Source organism: Sus scrofa, chromosome 3 (assembly GCF_000003025.6).
Source record: "Sus scrofa isolate TJ Tabasco breed Duroc chromosome 3, Sscrofa11.1, whole genome shotgun sequence".
Taxonomy (NCBI): Eukaryota; Metazoa; Chordata; class Mammalia; order Artiodactyla; family Suidae; genus Sus; species Sus scrofa.
Window position 1 is genome coordinate 52,363,860 of NC_010445.4, and position 20,804 is coordinate 52,384,663.

At 44.2% G+C, this 20,804-nt stretch overlaps 1 protein-coding gene across 3 annotated transcripts in view; it reads right to left on the reverse strand.

Annotated features, from left to right (window-relative positions):
- The window catches only part of IL1R2 (interleukin 1 receptor type 2), a 38,960-nt gene continuing 21,730 nt past the window's right edge, over positions 3,575–20,804 (reverse strand). For 2 of the 3 annotated variants that reach the window (XM_021085770.1, XM_021085769.1), the window contains 6 exons: positions 15,830–16,010; positions 12,912–13,083; positions 10,763–10,825; positions 8,338–8,473; positions 6,374–6,516; positions 3,575–3,890 (listed from right to left, as the gene is read on the reverse strand). In XM_021085770.1, coding sequence (XP_020941429.1) covers positions 3,742–3,890; positions 6,374–6,516; positions 8,338–8,473; positions 10,763–10,825; positions 12,912–13,083; positions 15,830–16,010 — 844 coding nt within the window. In that variant the 3' untranslated portion in view covers positions 3,575–3,741. 3 annotated transcript variants of the gene reach the window in all.

The window sequence follows — 20,804 nt, forward strand, 5'->3', positions numbered from 1 at the left end:
TTGTTTTTCACTTTATAGAAAAGGACATCAAGCTATACATACATGTTTCTGGGACTTATTTATTCAATAAAATAGTTCCAAGTTTTATCCATATTATTGCGTGTGGCTGTAGTTATCATTTTCACTGCTGTAGAAGATTCCACCAAGTTGCAACACCTGTTTACATGCTCATCGTCTCATCTACTGGGTATATGGGTTGTTTCTGTTTTTTCTCCTCTGTCTGATGGAAATTTTTAAACATACTCAAAAATAGAGAGGATGGTATAAGAAACGCCCCACCCCCACCCCAGGCCAGGACCAGGGTTAGCAATCATCAAACACACCGCCAATCTTATGTCAACCCCACCCCCACCCAGCACTGGATGATTGTGAAGCAAATCTCAGCTCTATCCGTAAGTATTTCCACACGTCTCTTACCAAAACAACAACTCTGCCTTCGGTATGTAACCATCCCAGCATCACGCTTCTACTTGCTCTTCTCATAAATCAGTGCCCCAGATTCCCCAAATGTCTCCCTCGTTTTCTGACCCCATGGCCCACAGTCAGAACCATGGGGGAGGAAATGCATAACCAACCCAGCAGTCAGGTGGAGCCTAAAGGCGGCTCTTGTGACTGCAGACAGCTGCTTTTCTGGGTCACCGCTGAAGCTGCCCCAGTCTGAAGGTGAGGTGCTCAGAAAAGCTCTGGAGGAGGGGCCCCAAGAAGGAGGTGGGATGAGCACTGCATGGCAGTGGAGCCCAAGACCCAGGAAGGGAGAAGCACCTGTAGCGGCTGTTCACAGGGTCCTCGCCTGTCCCTCCATCTCCAGCCCTGCTTCCTATGCCTTCCCCATAAATTTTCTGGTTGAGGCTAAAAAGCCTTCTTCCTTCTCTCTCCTCATCTGCTTTGAAGACTGATAAAGAAAGATAGAGAAGAAGATAATAACAGGGAATGTAAAATTAAGGGTCAAATCTGCCCTTAATCTCCTTGGTCCAAACCAGCCATCAGCAAACCTTTTCTGTAAAGGGCCAGATGGTAACCATTCCAGCCAGAGCACCCCTGCTGAGCTCTGCCTGCAAAGAGCAAGAGCAGCCCCAGACATGGGTGGATAGGCATGGGTGGGTCCTGATAACACTGCATTTAGAGAAACACAGGCCAGGCTGGATTTGGCCAGAAAACTAGTTTGTCAACCTTTGGTCTAAAAAATACAACTACTTTTATTTCTGTCTGTTCCTCCTACAGTTTTTAGTTATTAAAGAGCTAACAACACTCCAGGAAGTATCCCCACTTTTCAGATAAGAACGCTGACCTACCGTGAGATGAATGGTTTTGCCCAGGATCGTGGAGGCATAGCTTGACTTGAAACCAAGAAATCTGTCTTCTAAGTCCTTGTTTTTTTCTCGTTGTGTAGATGCAAACAGATTTTAATGTTGTTGCACCGTAAAAACCGCTGTGTAGTCAGGCTACCCAAGATGGCTGTTCTCTTGTTCTTTGTACATTCCAGCTGGACCAGTGCCTGCCTCACCTGCAACCCACTCACACCACCAGGCTTGCCCCCTGCCCCAGCTAGTTAAGAATAGCTCCACCTCCTAGTTTATTAAAGGGAAATGCCTGCCCTCATGATGAGTTTTACCCTGAGGGGCTGTGAGGGATGCGGTTTCCCTGGTAACTGAGGAGCCCATCTGACATCAGTTCTCCTGTAACTGGTAGCCTCCTTCTCCCCAGAGTAGTGAAGATTGCTGCTCTGTCCTGCCTGATATCCGCCATCCATGGTGGGGTGTCACTCCAGGACTTTTTGCCTCTGCTGTGTAAGATGTCCCATCCAATAAGCCATTGACATCTCTGTTGCTGTCTCCAGGCTCTTCCTTGGGTCTTGAGGCCGAGCAATGACTGGGCTTGTAGGCCTGCAGGGTGCAACCCAGCAATTGTATAAAACAATTTTTGTTTTGTTTATACAATTCTTCCTTCACATTATAAATATTCTGGTCTCATACTCTTGATAATTATCATTTGCAACTGATACATAATTTACTGTTTTCAGGATAGTATATTTCACTGAACACTTTCTCAGGTCTAATTGTCATCTCTTATTGAATTAGGTCTTCAATTCCAAGGAGTAGCAGTACCGGGCATCTCTATGACCCTCGTAGAGGGTTGCTGGGAAGGGGAGTGCCAACTTGCGGAATTTGCCAATTTCTGTTGTGTAAATACTCCCACAATAGCCAATTTTAAGCTACCAGCATGATTTCACTGAACAGAATTGGAAGAGGTGCCACACTCGGCTCTTTAAGAAGGTGCAAGCTGGCTCCAGCACCCCATTGGCTCCACACACTTGCCTTATCACTCCCAGTGCCAACCCACACATGGACTTGCAAGGTACAGTGGTAACTGGTTTGTAATGACCTTGGTATCACCTTTTAACTTGAAAGGGTATGTGAGTGCTTTAGTACTCAATGCTCTTGTACTTATATCTCTGAATATTACCGAAACCAGGGTTCCATTGTGTGTGTTTCTTCTACCAAATCCCTACTCACAATCTTCTGTTTGGTTCTGATGCCTTTCTTAAAACCTTGAAGAACTCTGTGTTTATAGTGATTAATGCCTTGAACTTGTTTAACAGAATTTCATCTATATTTTGCTTCTATTATTTTATTATGCAGAAATTGTAACATAATGAACCCTGTCCATCTTGACTCTGGGGAATAAAGAATCCCCAGGTTCTTGGTAGGAAACACAAGATAATTCATCCTATTTTGTTCTAGTCTATACATAATCATTAAATGCCCAGTGGAGGCAGGCTTGATTTAAGGTACTGAGGATACAGCTGTGACCAAAATAACATCTCTTCCCTCATGATGCCCCCATTCTGGTAAGGAAAACAGAAAATAAATCAGCAAATATATAATGGACGGTCTGGTGGTGATAACAGCTATAATGACACAAAGCAGAATTGGGGTTCAGAAAGGAATGAAAGAAGTGCTTTATTAGGGCCTCTGGGAAGGTCATATTTGAACAAAGACTTGAATAGGTGAAAGTGTGAGTCGTGCTAATTCTTCTGCAATTTGATTTTTTAAATCTAACTCATTAATTCAGCTGGAATTTATTTTTGGTATATTATATAAAAGAGGCTCTGATTATTTTCCCCCCAATGTGTATGCCGTTATCTCAATATGCTTCCTTTCTCTTTATTTTCAGAAGTTGTGTTATGAAGTTGAATCCACTTCTCAGTTCACTAATATGTTCAAACATGCATTTTTCCAACCATCTCTTTGAATGACTATTTTTTGGATCACCCTTTGGAAAACACATATCAGTGCTCATGGATTCTTTCTCTTTAGGACATCAAAATAATCCTTTTCGGCTTCAAAATGAAATTCCGTCTTCCGGAAAGGAAAACTCTGTCTTAAATCTCTTTGTTATCTGTAACGCCTTCCATGTATCTAATAACACATATCCCAAAGAGATTTTTAATATATTTTGCGAAATGAATAAATGAATTTCAAAACTCATTTAGATGTTTTCAGCTCTTATTCAAAGGGCACCTCACACCCACTCACGTGCACTTAGGCTCCCGTGATTCAGTTTCAGAATAAACTTTACACGAACATTTCAATCTTTTATTACAAACCCACTATAAACAGAGCAGCTATGTTAAACAACTGAGGAAAAGAACAGTATCCTTCACAAGCCAGAGCTGCTTCCATTAGAAAGGACATCACTGGATTGGAATTATTTAACTTCCTTTATTTTACTGGGACAGGACTAGGAATCTTGATGGCCAGTCTTTAACTCTATTAAACCATAGGTTTTTCCAGTTCTCCGTTTACACCGTCTGTGTATCCATATTCCTCCCAAAACCAGGATGATGAGGGCGAGGGGGGCCAGCGCAATCCCCCAGGAGAACGAGGCAGCTGCGGGAAGAACAGAAACATGAGGGGCGAACATACTCCTACTACCACACAGGATGCTGTGCCCTCTCCCAAAAGGAAGCAATCAGGGTTTGTTTTTTCTAAGAAATGCATCCTGACTTTCAGAAAGTATGTCCCTTACCCCAAGATCAAGGATGTTTTAGGGGAACAAGCGAGGTAGAACAAGTAACTGACCAAGAGACGTATCAGGGGTGGGAGTGGGGGAGGTTGGGATCGAGGGTCTGACTTTGCTTCCCCATCAGGCAGCATCCAGTACGGTATTTGTCTAGGTCTCCAACTGGCCAACTGTGACATGGCCAGGGTTCCATTTGCCCTTTTCCAATGAGCGTGGGTGTCTTGAGGATTCAATAAAATAACAAAGGAAAAGAAAACCAACTTTGAAGAAGGGAGCTTTAGGTGTAAAGATGGTTGCTGGGATCCAGCTATTTCATATTCTACTCCTTGGCATCTCTGTGCTATGAAACTATAGGGAGCAACTAGGGATAAAAATTAACAAACACCTTGGTGATGGGGCCAGGGTGCCACCTTGTTAAGCTATGACTTATCCCAGTCTGTGCAGGCATTCAGGGATCAACACAATCTCAATGATTCTTAGACCTTAAAATCCCATGAGGCTTAGAAATGAGTGAAGCTTTCATTTTCTGAGCAGCTACATGGAAGCACCTTTCGGCCCTGGTGAAGGTCTTCAGCTGGGCCCTCCGTTGATCACCATTGGCCAACACAGCAAAGGACACACAGGGATAGGGCTCATGCTCTAGCCACGCCTGAAGGTTTCCAGCATCAGGACCAGGCAAATCATGGCTTCCTTTGGGTCACTATTCTGAAACCCAGCAGTGGATCCTGCGTTCTGTGAAATCCTCCATTTCCATGGAAACAACCTAGGACACCAGCCTTTGCCTGTGTCCTAGGACAGTGGTTCTTCAACTTGAACATGAAAGGAGCTTGCTAAACTGCAGTCTTTGAGAAGCAGACTCCAAGACTTTGAAAACAAACTTATGGTGACCAAAGTTGGTGGGGGGCGCAGAGAATAAATTAGGAGGCTGGGGTTAACAGACATGCAATACTATGTGTAAAATAGAGAATAAGCACTCAATATTCTATAAGGGAATCTATAAGGGAGAATAATCTGAAAAAGAATGGATATATGTATTTGCACATATATAACTGAATCACTTCACTGTATGCCTGAAACTAACACAACATTGCAAATCAACTAAACTCTAAGATGAAATAAAAATTAATTAAATTTTAAAAAGGTAAAACAACTAGAAACCAAAAAAACAACTGCAGTCTTTGGCCTCATCCCAGCAAATCAGACCAGGTAGACGTGGAGTGTAGCCCAGGGATCTGCATTTTCAACCACTGGCTCAAGGGAGGACACTGGTGCTCACCAACCAGTCAGAGAGAAGATGTGTGATCATTCCTGCCCTGAGGCTTCCTTAAATCCTCAGCTTTCCAATTAAAAGTATGTCTGGAGTTCCCACTGTGGCACAACGGGATCGGCAGCATCTCTGCTGCGCCAGGATGCAGGTTTGATCCCTGGCCCAGGGTGGTGGCTTGAAGGATCCAGTATTGCTGCAGCTCCAGTGTAGCTGTGGCTGGGATCTGATACCTGGCCCAGAACTCCATATGCCATGGAGCAGCCAAAACAGAAAAAAAAGAAAGAAAAAAGAAAAAAAACAGAAAAAACAAAGCCTGTCTGCAGCTGCCTCCTCCACAAACATGGAGGATGCTGGGCAAGTGTCTTTATTGGTTGTGCAGCCTGCCTGGAAGGCAGGGTGGGCCCCCACTGGCTTGCCTTCTCCTGGGGGCTGTCAACAGACTATATCACCTTGTGTCTCCCTTTCCTGTTCAGTGTTCAGACAGGGAGGAGAAATCCACTTGTCCAAATGATAAATCAGGTTTTTCTTTTCCTCTTTTTGAAACATCCTTCCATGAGCACTGGGCTGATCTAGCTCCACTCTTGTACTTTATTTCCTGGAAATTGATGGCTTTAACCCTAAAGTGGCCTGAGTCCTAGGTCCTTCCCCATCCTCCGCTTTGGGGAGGGTGAAGTTTTTCAACCTCAGGATAAAGGCATGCCAGCCTCCTCAAGGGGTCATGAAAGCACAGTGGGTCCTGTGATCCAAGCAGAACCCCAAAGGGACATGGGGAGTTGGGAGGGGTTCTGGTTAGGGTTTGTTTGTGTTTGTTTTGTTTTTTTTCAGTCAATCAGAGCATCATTGCGATCTTTTTTTCCCAAAAGTTAGCTTCCACTTTAAATTTGCGTTTGAGTATAATCTCCCCCAGCCAGGCTACACTCTCTCAGAAAAGTCATAAGAAATGAGAGCTTTGCTTTGTGTGCTCCATTCACAGGAAACTCACAGGCCCTCCTAAGTAACCATCAGGAGGACCAGCTGCTTTATTTAGCATCCACAGAACATTCAACATGTAGCTTTCCCCTCTAACATGCCCCAGATCCATACCTTCTTTGACTGTGGTACGAAGCGTCTGGAAACTCATGGTATTAATGACAACACATTTAAAATCCGTATGCAAATCCTCTCTTATGACTCTTTCAAAAATCAGTGGCACTTCAATGTAGTTCTCATTATTTTCTGAGTATTCCCTGAGTGAGAAAAACATTTAAAATGTCAAAGGCCAGCTTTGCCTTTTCCACACAGGCACCTTCTCAAGGCTTCACTGCACTTCAACGGACGTCAAGATTCACCAAGCTGGGGACACTTGCTATTGCATTTGTTATTTCTTGGGGAGAATTTCTAAGCCTGTTCCTGAAGGTCAGAGTGACACTAAAGAAGTTGGTCCCTGTGATAGGACGCTTATAACAAGGAGACCTTGCAAGAGCCGGCTTAGTTGGGATAATCGGGAGGTGGGGATCACTTTTTAAGTCCCTTAACGAACAAAGAAACAGTAGTGGGAGTAGAAATGTCGAGTTTTGGGAAACAGGGACTGTATCACCAAGAAATGATTTGCATGTGGAGGGTAGGGAGTTTCCAGGAATCCCATCCTCCACAGGCTCTCATCTTATCTCCATTCACTGCCAACTCTCAGCCTGGAAACTCAGGTTCAGAGCTGCGGGCAGCAGACAGGCTGTGGGGAAGGGCTAGAGCAGCATCTAAGCATCATCTAGCATCTAGAGCATCATCTAGCATCTAGCAGCATAAAGAGCAGCATCTAGCATCTAGGCAGCATCACCACCTTTTGTAATGGAACAGGAGTCCAGAGATGCTTTACTACTCTCTGTTCATTGAATAAAAATCTCTGTGACGTAGACCCACCACTATTTTTTTAATCTATGGGGAATAAATAGGTGCCTTTAAGTAAACGGGGAGTATGAGTAAGCTGCCATGCGGCATGCGAGTTCTGCCCAAGTTTTTCGCAACAAGGATTCGCAAGCTATTGGGCTAACCACACACAATTTCTATCCACTAAATTGCATCCAGAGAGATCTCTTTTGCGAGGTCTTTCCAAAAAGACAAAAATCTGGCAAGCCAAAGTTCAGGCCAATTCAGAGTATTGAAAACATAATTTTAAAAAGCCTTTCTAACCTGGAACATTGAATGGCTGGCCTTTCTCACCCACAAATGGTTCCCATTTATAAGGTCTGACCGGTCTACTTTCAGAGTGAGAAAACATTTTCCAGAGATGAATGCTTATGAGAGTAGAATTCTCTCTTTCTTTTGTAGTAAACTTCCTTAGAGACAGTGGCAGCCCACAGCTCCCTGAGAAACAGAGGAGGTTCTCAGATGCCGCCACTAAGTCTCAGAGTCTCTTGTTAAGGGCTGTGAACATGTTTGACTCTCAGCTTGCAGAGTCAGAAATGGAAATGTCTTTTTTTTTTTTTTGTCTTTTTAGGGTGCACCCGCTGCATATGGAGGTTCCCAGGCTAGGGGTGGCATCGGAGCTGTAGCTGCTGGCCCACACCACAGCCACAGCAATGCCATATCCGAGCCACATCTGCAACCTATACCACAGCTCACGGCAATGCCAGATCCTTAATCCTCTGAGTGAGACCAGGGATTGAACCTGCATCCTCATGGATACTAGTCAGATTCGTTACTACTGAGCCATAATGAGAACTCCAGGAATGGAAATGTCTTAACTCAAAGTAGGTGTTTAAAAACTGCAAAACTCAAGAAAGACATGTTGGATTCAACAGCTAGAAAAAGTAACACCAATACCAAGGACTAGGCTACAACTCAGAGACTTACAAGTGCCAATGTTAAGAACAGTTGGTAATTCTTAGCCAAACTCAATGTTTAAGATGCTAAAACTCCAACAGATTAAAATGAAAAAAATCATTTTGAATGTGGTGGGTGTGTCTTATGGGTCACCTGGATGGGACAATGTCTCTTAAAGGCAGAGTGGTGCCTACAAAAGTCCCAGGACAGCTCTGCCCCGGGGTCAGGGAAGATCTTGGCCCACTTACTGGCGCTGCCCCTCAGTCACGCGGCCTCCCTGGTAGGCATCATCTATGTGAGTGTTGTTGGCCATCCACCATAGCACAGTGGTCGTGGGGATCCCAGCTCCCAGAAACACCTTACATGGGATCGTCAGTCTCGAGCCTGCAACAGCAGAAGACAGCGCATCAAAGTCAGAATGCAGCTGGGGGACAGGGTCAACCCAGCTCCTCACAGCCACGAGCAGGTCTGAGCAGTGGACACTTCCCCACCTCTTCAGATACCTCACAGGGTAATTCTTTTCTTAGAAGGACAATTGGGTCCCTCTAGCAATTCTATTCACCTAGAGTGTCACCATTTACCAGGTGTCTCAGGCTCTGTCCACTTGTCCTCGTTGCAGATGGAGACGCACACGCAATGGCTTCCCCAAGGCCACCCAGCACACACAGAGCATCTGAACTCCAGGGCTGTCTTCATCCACAGCTCACACTTGTGGCCTCCAAAAGCCCAGATGAATGTGTGGATTCTGACTATGCCCCTTGCTGGTCTCAGCCCTCCTGTTTCCCCCAGGATCCCTCCAACCCAGATCATGCTCATTTAGGATTAACCCTCTCAAAGGCCGCTGTATTTGACACGAATGGTGCCTCCTATAGTTGTGCAACATGATGGTCTTGGGTCCCCTGCCTCAACCATGACACATTATATACATTTTGGGGGGGGGGGTCATCAAAGGGAAGGAAGAAGGGGGAATAAATGAAGAAATCCCTCCCATTTGTTTCTCCCTTGTGGCTGATGTGCTGCCCTGTGGTGTGCTCTTGAATGCACCTGCCCCATTTCAAGCTCAAATGCCTGCTTTCTTCCCTTGCCTCACACCCGTGATAAGCTTAAAGAGTTCTCGGCCAAAAGCAGCCCATTACATCGAAGCTCTGTGACTGCCACACACATCAGTGTATGCAAAGCAGTGCAGCAAGAGACTCAGCTCCATTCGGCTGGAGAACACAGAGGAACTGGGACGCCAGGGCTCCAGTCAGCACTAACCCAGGTCCCTACATCCCCAAGCTTTCAGGAGGCGGTTCCAAGAGCCAAGGCAGCCATCAGGAGCTGCAAGTCACATGTCAGGCGGCAATCCTGGCGTCTGCATAAGAGGCCTCCTTCTCAGGTGGCCAAAATTAAAATATAAGCCCAACACCAAACAGAAGAGATAGATAGGTGATAGATTAGATAGAGAGAGAGAGATACATAGACAGATAGATAGATAGATAGATAGATAATAGATGATACATAGAAAGCTAATAGATGATAGAAAGATAATAGAAAATAGATGATCAATGGATAGATAATAGATGATAGATAAAAAGATAATAGCTAGATGATAGATAATTGATTGATTGATTGATTGATAGACAGACAGACAGGACTCTGCAGCTAGGATTTAGTAAATGAGCTTAAGACCTACAAAACCATTATACAAAAACAAACACACAAAAAAGGTACAGGCTTCACAGATTCACAGGCCTGAATCTAAACCCCAGCCTGACCCAACTGTGGCTTTTTGACAGACACTGAGCCAGTGACCAGTAGGGCACCTTTCTTCTGGAAATTGGGAGAAGTAAGATCTTCCCACAGATTGGATGTTGGCATCAAATGGCATCTTATTAGACTTAGCAGTGTTCAATAGTAATAATAACATTCAATAATGTTCAGTAAGAAAGTGTGTCAGCCAACACAGGAAAAAATGGTGGAAAATGGCAAACTCTCAACCATTTTCATTATCTCCCTTGACCCACTGACCAGCTGTTGTGGCAACAGGAGACTGTCTGGGATTGGGGTGGGAGCAGGAACATGGAATCAGGGAAACACAGAGCACCAGCCAAGTGTTGGCAAAGTGATTTATTTTTTTGCTTTTAAGGGCCGCACCCACAGCATATGGGAGTTCCCAGGCTAGGGGTCAAATCAGTGCTGCAGCTGCTGGCCTACACCACAGCCACAGCAACACCAGATCTGAGCCGTGTCCACAACCTACACCACAGTTCACAACAATGCTGGATCCTTAACCCACTGAGCAGGGCCTGGGGTCATCCTCAGGATACTAGTTGATTTTGTTTCCACTGCACCACGACAGGAACGCCCAAGTGAATTATTTTAAATATACTGCAGGCGCGGACCCTTAATCTTTTCCCACTGTGTATAACTACCAGAATGGTCTGATGTTTGCCTTGAGATTTTTGTAGGTGGGGTTTTCACAAAGCAAAATATACCTGTTTCCAAAAGGCCATTTCTGACAGTGCTGGACAAAGGGAAATGTTCCCTGGCCTTTGCTATTTCAGCCTCTCCCACTGCAGAGGGTCTCCACCCAGGACCTGCACACACCCCAGGGCGGGCGTGGTCGATGACACAGGGGTCGCAGGACCCGACTTTGGGACAGCAGGCACCCGTGGGGATCATGGCCCTTACCCAGTGAAGCAGATATGGTCTGGCGTGGGGAGATAATCACGGGAATTGTCTCCTCTTCTTTTTCTGAGAAAGACACAAGGAAGAGAGTCAGGGAGGAAAGCCTTCATTTGAAATGAGGGTGAAGTTCTATTGTTTAGCTAATTAACTGAATTGTCCTCTGCAACAGGGCCAGCATTTGTGAGGCTTGGAAAGGAAACTGGTTCTCCACCAAATAGAGCCTCTTGGGCCAATGCCTTTCCCAGAAGACAGATTCCTGGAAGAAGCCACAGTTAAACACACATTCCACCAACAGATGGGGTAGTGGTTAACCATTTCCCTCCCCAGCCTCCTGGAGGAACACTTAATAGGAACATTCACCATGTCCACCAGAAAGGTTTTACCCTAAAGTTTTCTGGCCCTAAAGTTCATCCCCCCACTCCAGCAGCACTTCCCCAAGTGCCTGCAGCAGGACACTGGCGTTACCTACAAAAAATTCAATATGAAAAAGGCACAGGGGCTCAGGAACCACCTGTCTGAGATGCTCACTCCACACTGAGGGACAAGCAGAGTGACCCAGCTTGGGGAAAGGGTCCTGCTCACTGAGAAGACTGGCACCTCAGGGAGGAATCAGAACCCAGCTCTCCCAGAGTCAGGTCTCCTGGCAGCTTGAAGAAACCCCGGGCCGGAGAACTGGAGCCAAAAGGACAGCTTGGGGTGGATGAAGGGCTGCGGGTCTCCACCTTCACCTCTTAAAGAGCATTTGAAACCCTAACAGGAGGAAGCATTAGGCAGCATCCCAGGAGAGCCCAGGGAGCAGTTGGCTTCTCCACCGTGACGGTGACCAGGAGCCTTTCCCTCCCCAGTCACAGGGCTGCTGCAGGGAGGCTGGGGAGCAGGGAGGGGGAAAGGAAGCTTCCAGGACTAGATACGTCAGTGGGTCCACACTCTCTATGCATCAGCATTGCCTGGAGGCTTATTAAACACAGATTGCTAATCGTTTCTAATTCAGGAGGTCTGGGATGGGGCCTGAGATTTTGCATGTCTAATGATACCCAGGTGATGCGCTGGGTCTGAAAAAGGACCACCGTTTAGGAACAATGGAGACAGCGTAATCATGAAAGAATAATGCGTGGGTTGGCGCACCCTTGTGTTCATATGCAGTATCACACGAATAGGCTAATCCTGGGCCCCTTCAAAATCGCAGGAGTGGAGGGATTCTGCCATCTTCCACTCCCCCGTCAGGGAGCAAGGTGTTAATGTGCACGAATCCTCATAGAACAATCAAAGAAAATAGAGATTTCCGCTCGTAGGAGGCACGATTTTCCCTAAAGTAACTCTGAAGCTCTGGACCCTCTGGGAGAAAAAAAGGTCTTTTTCCCTCATAGACCAACAATGTAACCTTAATCGCTGTAACGATTAAGGTTCCGACCTTAATTGTTGGAACTATGAAGGAACTATAGTGGAAGAGAGATTTGGAACTATGCAGAGCTCTCATCAGTTGTGTCGTCATTCCGTGTATAAAAGTGCCATATTCTCCAGAACAGGGGCCAGGACTTCAAACCTTGTGTGGCCCTTCCCCTAGCCTTGACATCCAGCATGTAGGAGGTTTGGAAGAAATGATGGACAAATTTGACATACTGGTCAATATTGTCCACAATGTAATTTTTAGGTAGAATTCATTTAAACCAATGAGAGCCCTCCCTTTTCTATAAGCCTGGTTTCATAGGTAACTAGACATGCCCGGGGAAGACCAAAAAGGGCAATTTTCACCCGCCCTGCCAGTGCATAGCCTTGCAACTGAAAAATCCAATACAATCCTAGTATCCTAGAATCATACCTAAAGTTATGGCAACTGTTCTGACGGCTGGACCTGGAGGTGCAAAGGGACCTTCCAAGTGAGCCAGCATTTGGCCCCCTCTAGTGGTATGTGTTTTAGCCTCAGACTGGGAACCCTGTCAAATACCTGGGGATTCACTTTTCCTCATGAAAACACCCTGCTTCCTACATTTCCAAGTGTCACACGTCTCAGAAGCCTGATACTTAGATGTCATATCTATTTTCCTTTTGTACAAAGATAGTCAAGGAATTCTAGGTGAAACCCGACTTTTTTCCTTGCACACTTGTCACTAAACCAGGGTGAAGAAAGGCATCTTCCATGGCTTGTACTTACTTTTGATACGGAGTTTGATATTCCTAGTGATGTTGTATGACCTTCCTCCATGGGCAAATGTCATGGCACAGGTGTAATAGCCCGCATCCTCCACAGAGACATTGTTTACGAGTAAGCGAGTTCCCCTCACACTCAGAAACTTCTCACCACCTTGATCCAAAGGGACAGACTCCTTATGGGAAAAAGGTTTTCAGAGTTACACTCTATCCTAATTAACATCTCAAAAGCTATGAACAGCGTATGTAAGTATTATCAATCAATCACTATCGAATTTGCAGCCCATGAAATACCCCGGCATTTACTTTGCAAATATTGTCCTTTGGGACATACTTGGGAAACTCCAGGAGGAGTGCTATGATGTAGTCACGATGACTTGGAGAACAAAATGCAGCAGAGATAATGATGCATTCATCACTTTAAAAGTCATTTCCATTTTAGGAGGCAGTAGAGATGGAGAAAAAAAAATGCACGACAAAACTAAATATGAGAGATGAGGCCTCATTTGGATGGACAAAAGGCATTGTGGGGTCTACAGAACAGAACCAGCCAGAGGGAGGCCTTCAGTAACAGAAAAATCTGAATGAGATTTGAGAAAACATTCCAATGAGCACAAAATGTTCTCAGGAACATTTCTTTCAAAACCCTGATGATTACAATAGTCAAATATAACCCTGAGTCATTTCAGAGTGAGAACACAGGCATAACTAGAAGAGTTTGTCAACCACATGGCTCATGATGTCCAACTGTACAGTATATTTAATTAAAAGGAGAGATTTCATTGTTCCTAACATGGGTGGTCACAGATGAAGAGAGCCAAACAGGACCCAGCAGCACCATTCTTCAGAAGCCCACGTGTCCCCAGGGCTCCCCTACTGGGCAGGGCTGTGTGGGTTGGGTCTGGCCTCCTGGGTTAGAGATTTGGCTTCACCCTCTTCCAGCTGCGTGACCTTAAGCACATGCCTTACGTTTCCACGTCTCCATCCCCTAACCTGTAAACTGGAGATGTCAGCCGTCCCTACCACATCAGGTTCATGTCAGGGAGCTTAGTACAGACTTGTACACAGTATGTGCTCAGTAATGATTAGCAGTATTAGGGTGGGAACGAAGATTATTAGGTGCCACCAGGATATCCTTATCCACCCATATTTGCTGGGGACCATTTATGTGTCAATCATGGCAGAGGATGCTTCACACCTGTCCTCCATCTCATCTCAAAACAATGCTAGGCAGTGGACTGATGCCCTGCCGTCTTGCAGAGGGAACAGTTTTAAGAAATAAAATAACGGACCAAGGCTGTACACCAGGTCAGTGAAGAAATAGAAATTTAGACCTAGACTGGCCACCTCAAGAACCTCTGCTCTTTCCTCCAAGGTAACACTTCTCATGTGTCCTCTTCCTAAACCAAGAGCCCCATAATTGGGCAGGCTAATTCACTGGGGCTAGCTACTTACTTTCTCTAAAAATCAGTTAAAAGTTTCCAATATTAGGAGTTCCCATTGTGGCTCAGTGGGTTAAGAACCTGATTAGTATCCATGAAGATGCAGTCTTGATCCCTGGCCTTGCTCAGTGGGCTAAGGATCTGGTGTTGCCACAAGCTGTGGAATAGGTCATGGATGTGGCTCGGATCTGGCATTGCTGTATCTGTGGTATAGGCTGACAGCTCCAGTTCCAATTTGAGCCCTGGCCTGAGAACTTCCATATGCTGCAGGTGTGGCCTAAAAAGAAAAATAAAGTTTCCCATATTAAATTGATATCCTATAGATAACATGTAGTTATAAAACCAGTCAACTGGTCAATCTATTTTTTGATTAAAGTGTTAATTTCTATCACTGTTTAAACAAATAATGGTACTTTTCAAAATCAGCCTATGGTCTGTATCAGGGGTTGGCACACTTCTCCTATAAAGGGCCAGGTAGTGAATATTTAAGGCCCACAGTCTACATAGCCTCTGTTCAATACTCAACTCTGCCTTTGCAACAGGAAAACAGAGAAAGAAATGGACATGCCCATTTCTTTCTCTGTTTTCCAGTTTATACCCACTGGAATTTGAGTTTTATATCATTTTTAACATATGACAAAACATTAGTCTTCTTTTCATTTATTTTAATTTATTTTAATAATTTCAATTATTTTAAAAAATGAAAGCTATTCTCAGCTGGCACACATACAAAAACATGTGGGAGTTCAATTCGGCCCTGGCTGTGGTTTGCCCATGCCTGGTCTAAGCAAAGGAGCTGATGACAACATTCATTCAGCCAGACAAGAGAGGAAATTGATTTCTATTGACTTTAACCTAAAGGCTGATTTTCATGTGCTTTTAAAAAATTCTATTAACATGTATACAAAGCTGTTAAATAATTTGTTCTAAATTTCTACAGACAAACAACAGAGTAAAAAGCTATTTTCTCCAGCTGTTATGTATTCTGCATTCATTTCACATTCTGTCTTCTCAAATCACTCTCTGAAGATATTTACCCAAGCCATATAAAGACTAATAGAATATGTATATTTTTTTTCTTTTCTTTTTAGAGCCGCATCTGCAGCATATGGAAGTTCCCAGGCTAAGAGTCAAGTCAGAGCTGCAGCTGTCAGCCTGCACCACAACCACAGCAACGCCAGATCCGAGCTGCATCTGTGACCTCCATCGCAGCTTGCAGCAATGCCAGATCTTTAACCCACTGAGTGAGGCCAGGGATTGAACCCACATCCTCACAGGTACTAGTCAATTTCTTAACCTGCAGAGCCATAAAGGGAACCCCAAATTAGTGGAATATATTAATAATGGCCCTTTTAAAAATCACTGGTTTAAAAAAATAGAAATATAAAAGTGAATGTGTTATCTTCAGAGTAGGTATTTTCTACCTTTCTTATGGTTAATCAACCCATTTTTGTTAAATCATAAATTTTTAAAAATGTACCTTGTACCACTGAATCTTCACATCTGTTTTATTATGGATGAATTCACTCAGATCAGGGCACACTAATAAGCCAGAGGTTGACATGGGTATAATCTGCGGGTATGACATGAGAGACAGGGAAGCTTCTGTCTTCTCGAAGACTCCAAGCTCCACAGACATTTCATCACAGTAAGAGGCATTTCTGAATTAAAAAGGGGAAAAAAGATAATGAATGGCCAGGCACAAGGAAAGTATAACTAAATGAGATTAAGAATAATTTCCCCAGAGTTCCTCTTGTGGCTCAGTGGAAACAAATCTGACTAGTATCCATGAGGATGCAGGTTCGATCCCAGGCCTTGCTCAGTGGGTTAAGGATCCAGGATTGTCGTGAGCTATGGTGTAGGTCACAGATGCGGGTTGGATCTGGGGTTGCTGTGGCTGTAGTGTAGGCCGGCAGCTGCAGCTCCAATTGGACCCCTAACCTGGGAATCTCCATATGCCATGGGTGAGGCCCTAAAAAAAAAAAAGGACAAAGAATAATTTCCCCAATTTCATATATTCTGCATTCTTCATTTTCCTCATTAGAATGAAATACTTCTGTCCCTGGTCCTTTTGAATCTTTGGAGCACAAAAAAAAAAAAAGTACCACATCATAACTGTCATATAGAAACGGTGATGTATTTGGTGTGTTTCCCAAAGGACCCTCCACAAGCCATCAAGGGCCACTAAGAGACCCCCACACCCTCTTCAAAGGGGCCTAGACCCCTCCAGATTCCACAGGTCCTTGAGCATAACCCCAACAAACTCCAACTTCCTAGTCCAGGGAACCTTATCCCGAGGGAGAGATTGTGTCCTAAAAAACACTGTTTCCATATAAAGAAAACTTCTTTATTTCTCCTAGAAATCATTTACCAACTGAAGTAATATTTCAGAAACTGCTGCAAACTTTGTATAAGATCTAGAAAAGATTTTTGCAATACTACATGGGAGAAATGAACTTGTTGTTCGATCCTTTTTTTCGGGGGGGGTTGATCTAACAATAATCTCAATGTCTTCATTCTCTCAAGACCCTGGAACCAGGGAAAAGGCAGAGGCAAAATGTCAACAGAAATTGAAGCACAGAGGAAATGGAGGGAAGGACAGAGGCTATTAAAACAATTTCTTGGAGTTCCTGTGTGGCTCAGCAGTTAATGAACCCGACTAATATCCATGAGGACGTGGGTTCGACCCCTGGCCTTGTTCAGTGGGTTAGGGATCCAGTGTTGCCATGAGCTGTGGCGTAGGTCGAAGACTCGGCTTAGATTCTGCATTGCTGTGGCTGTGCTGTAGGCTAGCAGCTGCAGCTCTGATTCCAGTCCTAGCCTGGGGACCTCCATTAGCCATGGGTGTGGCCCTAAAAAGACAAAAGACAAAAAAAAAGCTATTTCTTGAGGTATAAAACCACAAAGATATGATTATCTCAGTTAAGTTCCTGGCTACCTAAGAAACACGGGACATCAAAAGAGACAATGAGAATGTGTACATTATGGGGTTGGGGAGGGGGCAGGAAACCCAGAGAGCAAAACCTAAAACAATCTACAATACAATCCAAAGAAGGAAGAACAGAGAACGACACAGCAATCTGCACATCAGGCAGAGAGCCCTCATTAGATACCAAATGTGCCAGCCCCTTGATCTTGGACTTCCCAGCCTCCAGAATGAGAAAAATAAATGTCTATTGATTAAGAAAAAAAAAAGAACAAAATGTGAAAAATATAATATGTGAAAGAAATAAGTGATAAATGCTTACTACCTAAAAGCAAAAACAAATCAATGCAAATATGTGAGGCCACTATCTATGTTATAGGTCATATCTAGTTTAGATAAAGGAAAAAGATGAACCAATATTTTATGCACAAAGAAATGCAGGAGTTCCCGCTATGGTGCAGTGAGTTAAGAAGGACATTGGAAGCCCAGGAGGGCTGTGGGAAAAGCCATAAATTGGGCATCATTTCCATAAACCAAACTTTGTAGATGTATGGAGAGTTACAAAGCTGTTCATGTAACCGACCCAGTAATTCCCCTTGGGCAACACATTCCGTGGAAATAACCCAAAGAAAGACAGGACCGGGGGTGGGGAGCCATTTGTTCACCATTCATATTCTCCACGTAGTGTGGCAGCCCCACAGCAAAGAGTTTGGGGGGCTGCTTGGTTCAGTGGCCTCTGCTTGCCCACCCTGATGGACAGAGTGGCTCTGTGGGTTCTAGGTTACAGAACTATAAACATCACAGGAGTTGGACAGTTTTAGGCCCTGGGACCATAAATGCCAAAGGAGATTCTGGCAACTGCTGGTGATTCTGACCTTATTAGAACCCAATCCTAGGCTGGAAGGGAGGTTTAGACAGCAGCCAGGGGAACTCTCCCACGAGCTAAGAAAGGTTAGCCCACATGGGGTTTCCACGGCCCTCAATCTCAGATCTCTTTCTTTTGACCAGAATAGAAAACAAAACAAGGTGTTAGGTACACATGTTTTAATCAAGTATAAGGGCAGACTTTTAAGACAAACATGACTCAGCTCACATCTCCCTGATTTTTGCATATTAGCACCTCAGCAGTAAACAAGTATGGCATTTGGGTAGAGAATGGGCATTTCCATGTGTATACTGACTACCTGCCAGGGTCTCCCTACTCTAGATGCTCTGTGATTTCAGAGTCCTGCCAACTGACCTCCTACCAAGGGCAGAACCGAGGCCCATATCAACTCATAAGACCGAGGTCCTACCGGATAGAAAATGAGGGCTGAGATCCACATCCCCATCACCCTGACTCCAAATCCCATCCTTTTTCTATTAAGTTTTCCTAGCAGTGTTCCTTTGGGGGGAGGGGGTTAAAATTTTTGACACTGAAAAGGAAAAAAAAAACTATGCATTTATCATTACTGTAAAATCAGATATCCACATTTCCAATACAGGCACCTGAGATTGCCAGCCTGCTTCCATTGCCAGGATTGAAAACACACACACACACACACACACACACACACACACACACACCCATTATTATCATCATCATCACCATCTAGGACTGGGATTGATATCATCTGAAATTCTCCAATTCACCATTCATTACTTTTTCTTTTCCTTTTTTGCCTTTTTTTAGGGCTTTGTGGACAGCATATGGGAGTTCCCAGGCTAGGGGTCGAATCGGAGTTACAGCTGCCAGCCTACACCCAGCAACACAGGATCTGAAACCTACACCACAGCTCACAGCAGCACAGGATCCCCGACTCACTGAGCAAGGCCGGGGATCGAACCGCCAACCTCATGGATCCTTGTCTATTCATTTCCACTGAGCCACAATGGGAACTCCCGACCAGTCATTTCTTTATATTAAGAATGTCACTTTCTTTGGTTCTCTTTCTAAATGTAAATACCTGTGGGTACTGTTTCTCCTTAAATGAGTTGATGAAATCTGGAAAGACTCTAAGGCTGGCTGGTAGAAAGAATGATTATAGCCTTGAGGTTAGGATAGAGGTCGCAGCTGGAGAGATAAGGTTAAGAACTCTATTCCACCATTGCGCCAACAGTCTGGCCTCCTCCTTTCTGAAGAACTAAGCCAGGAGAACTAAGCCAACTTTCTCCTTCAAAAAGCAAACGGTATGCCAAGGCCATTCAGTGGAGGAAAGGACAATCTCTTTAACAAAAGGTCTTAGGAAAAGTGGAGAGCCACATGCAAAAGATTGAACTTAGACTATTAACTTACCCATATATAAAATTTAACTCAAATGGATCAAGGACCTACACACAAGGGCCAAAACCATAAAAGCTCTTAGAAGAAAACCAGGAGAAAAATGTCTTAGCATTAAGATATGATTTCCTGGCAATGACATGAAAAGCACAAGCAACCAAACAAAAAAATAGATAAGTTAAACCTCATCAACAGTTAAAACTTTGGTCCATCAGAGGTTGTTAGCAGCAGAGTGAACAGGCACCCATGGGAGTGGGGAAAAAAATAATCACATATCTGGTAAGGGATTAACATCCAGAATATATAGGAAATTTCTACAACTCAAAAGCAAATAAATGACTTGATTTTAAAATGGGTCAAAAGACTTGAATAGACACTTCTTCAAAGAAGATGCACAACTGCTCCACAAAGCACATGCTCAACATCACTAATCATGAGGGAAATGCAAATCAAAACCACAGTGATGTACTATTTCCCTCCCATTAGGGTGGCTATTATCTCAGCCACACACACACCCCCCAAAAAAAACAGAAAATAATAAGTGTTGGTAAGGATGTTGAGAAATTTGAACCCTTGCTAGAGGGAATATAAAATGGTGCGACCACTATGAAAAACTATATAATGGTTCCCCAAAATTAAATATAGAATTACCATGTGATTCACCAATTCCATTTCTGGGTAGATACTCAAAAGAATTGAAATCAGGGACTCAAATTTTTGTACACTCACGTTCATAGCAGCATTATTCACAACAGCCAAAAGGCAGGGGCAGCCAACGTGTCCACTGAGAGATAAATGGGTAAATAAATGTGGTCTATTCGGTCGACACTTTTCAACAACATGCACTTGAACTGGTGGGTCCACTTATACAGGAATTTTTCTAATAGTAAATATTTCAGTGGCACACAATCCACATTAGTTGGATCCACCAATGCTAAACTGTGGATACTGAGGAACCATAGCTACTGAAGTCTGTCTATAAGTTATATGTGTGTTTTTGACTGTTAGGGGTTGGTGCCCCAGTCCCCATGTTGTTCAAGGGTCGACTGTACATATAATGGAATATTATTCAGCCTTAAAAAGGAAGGACGTGCTGACACCTGCTACAACATAGATGAACCTGAAAGATATCATGCCTAGTGAAATAAGCCAGTCACAAAAGGACACATTATATAGAATTGCACTCATATGATGTACTTGCAACAGTCAAGTTCATAGAGACAGAAGGCAGAACAGGGGTTGCCAGGAGCTGGAAGGGTGGGTGGGAAT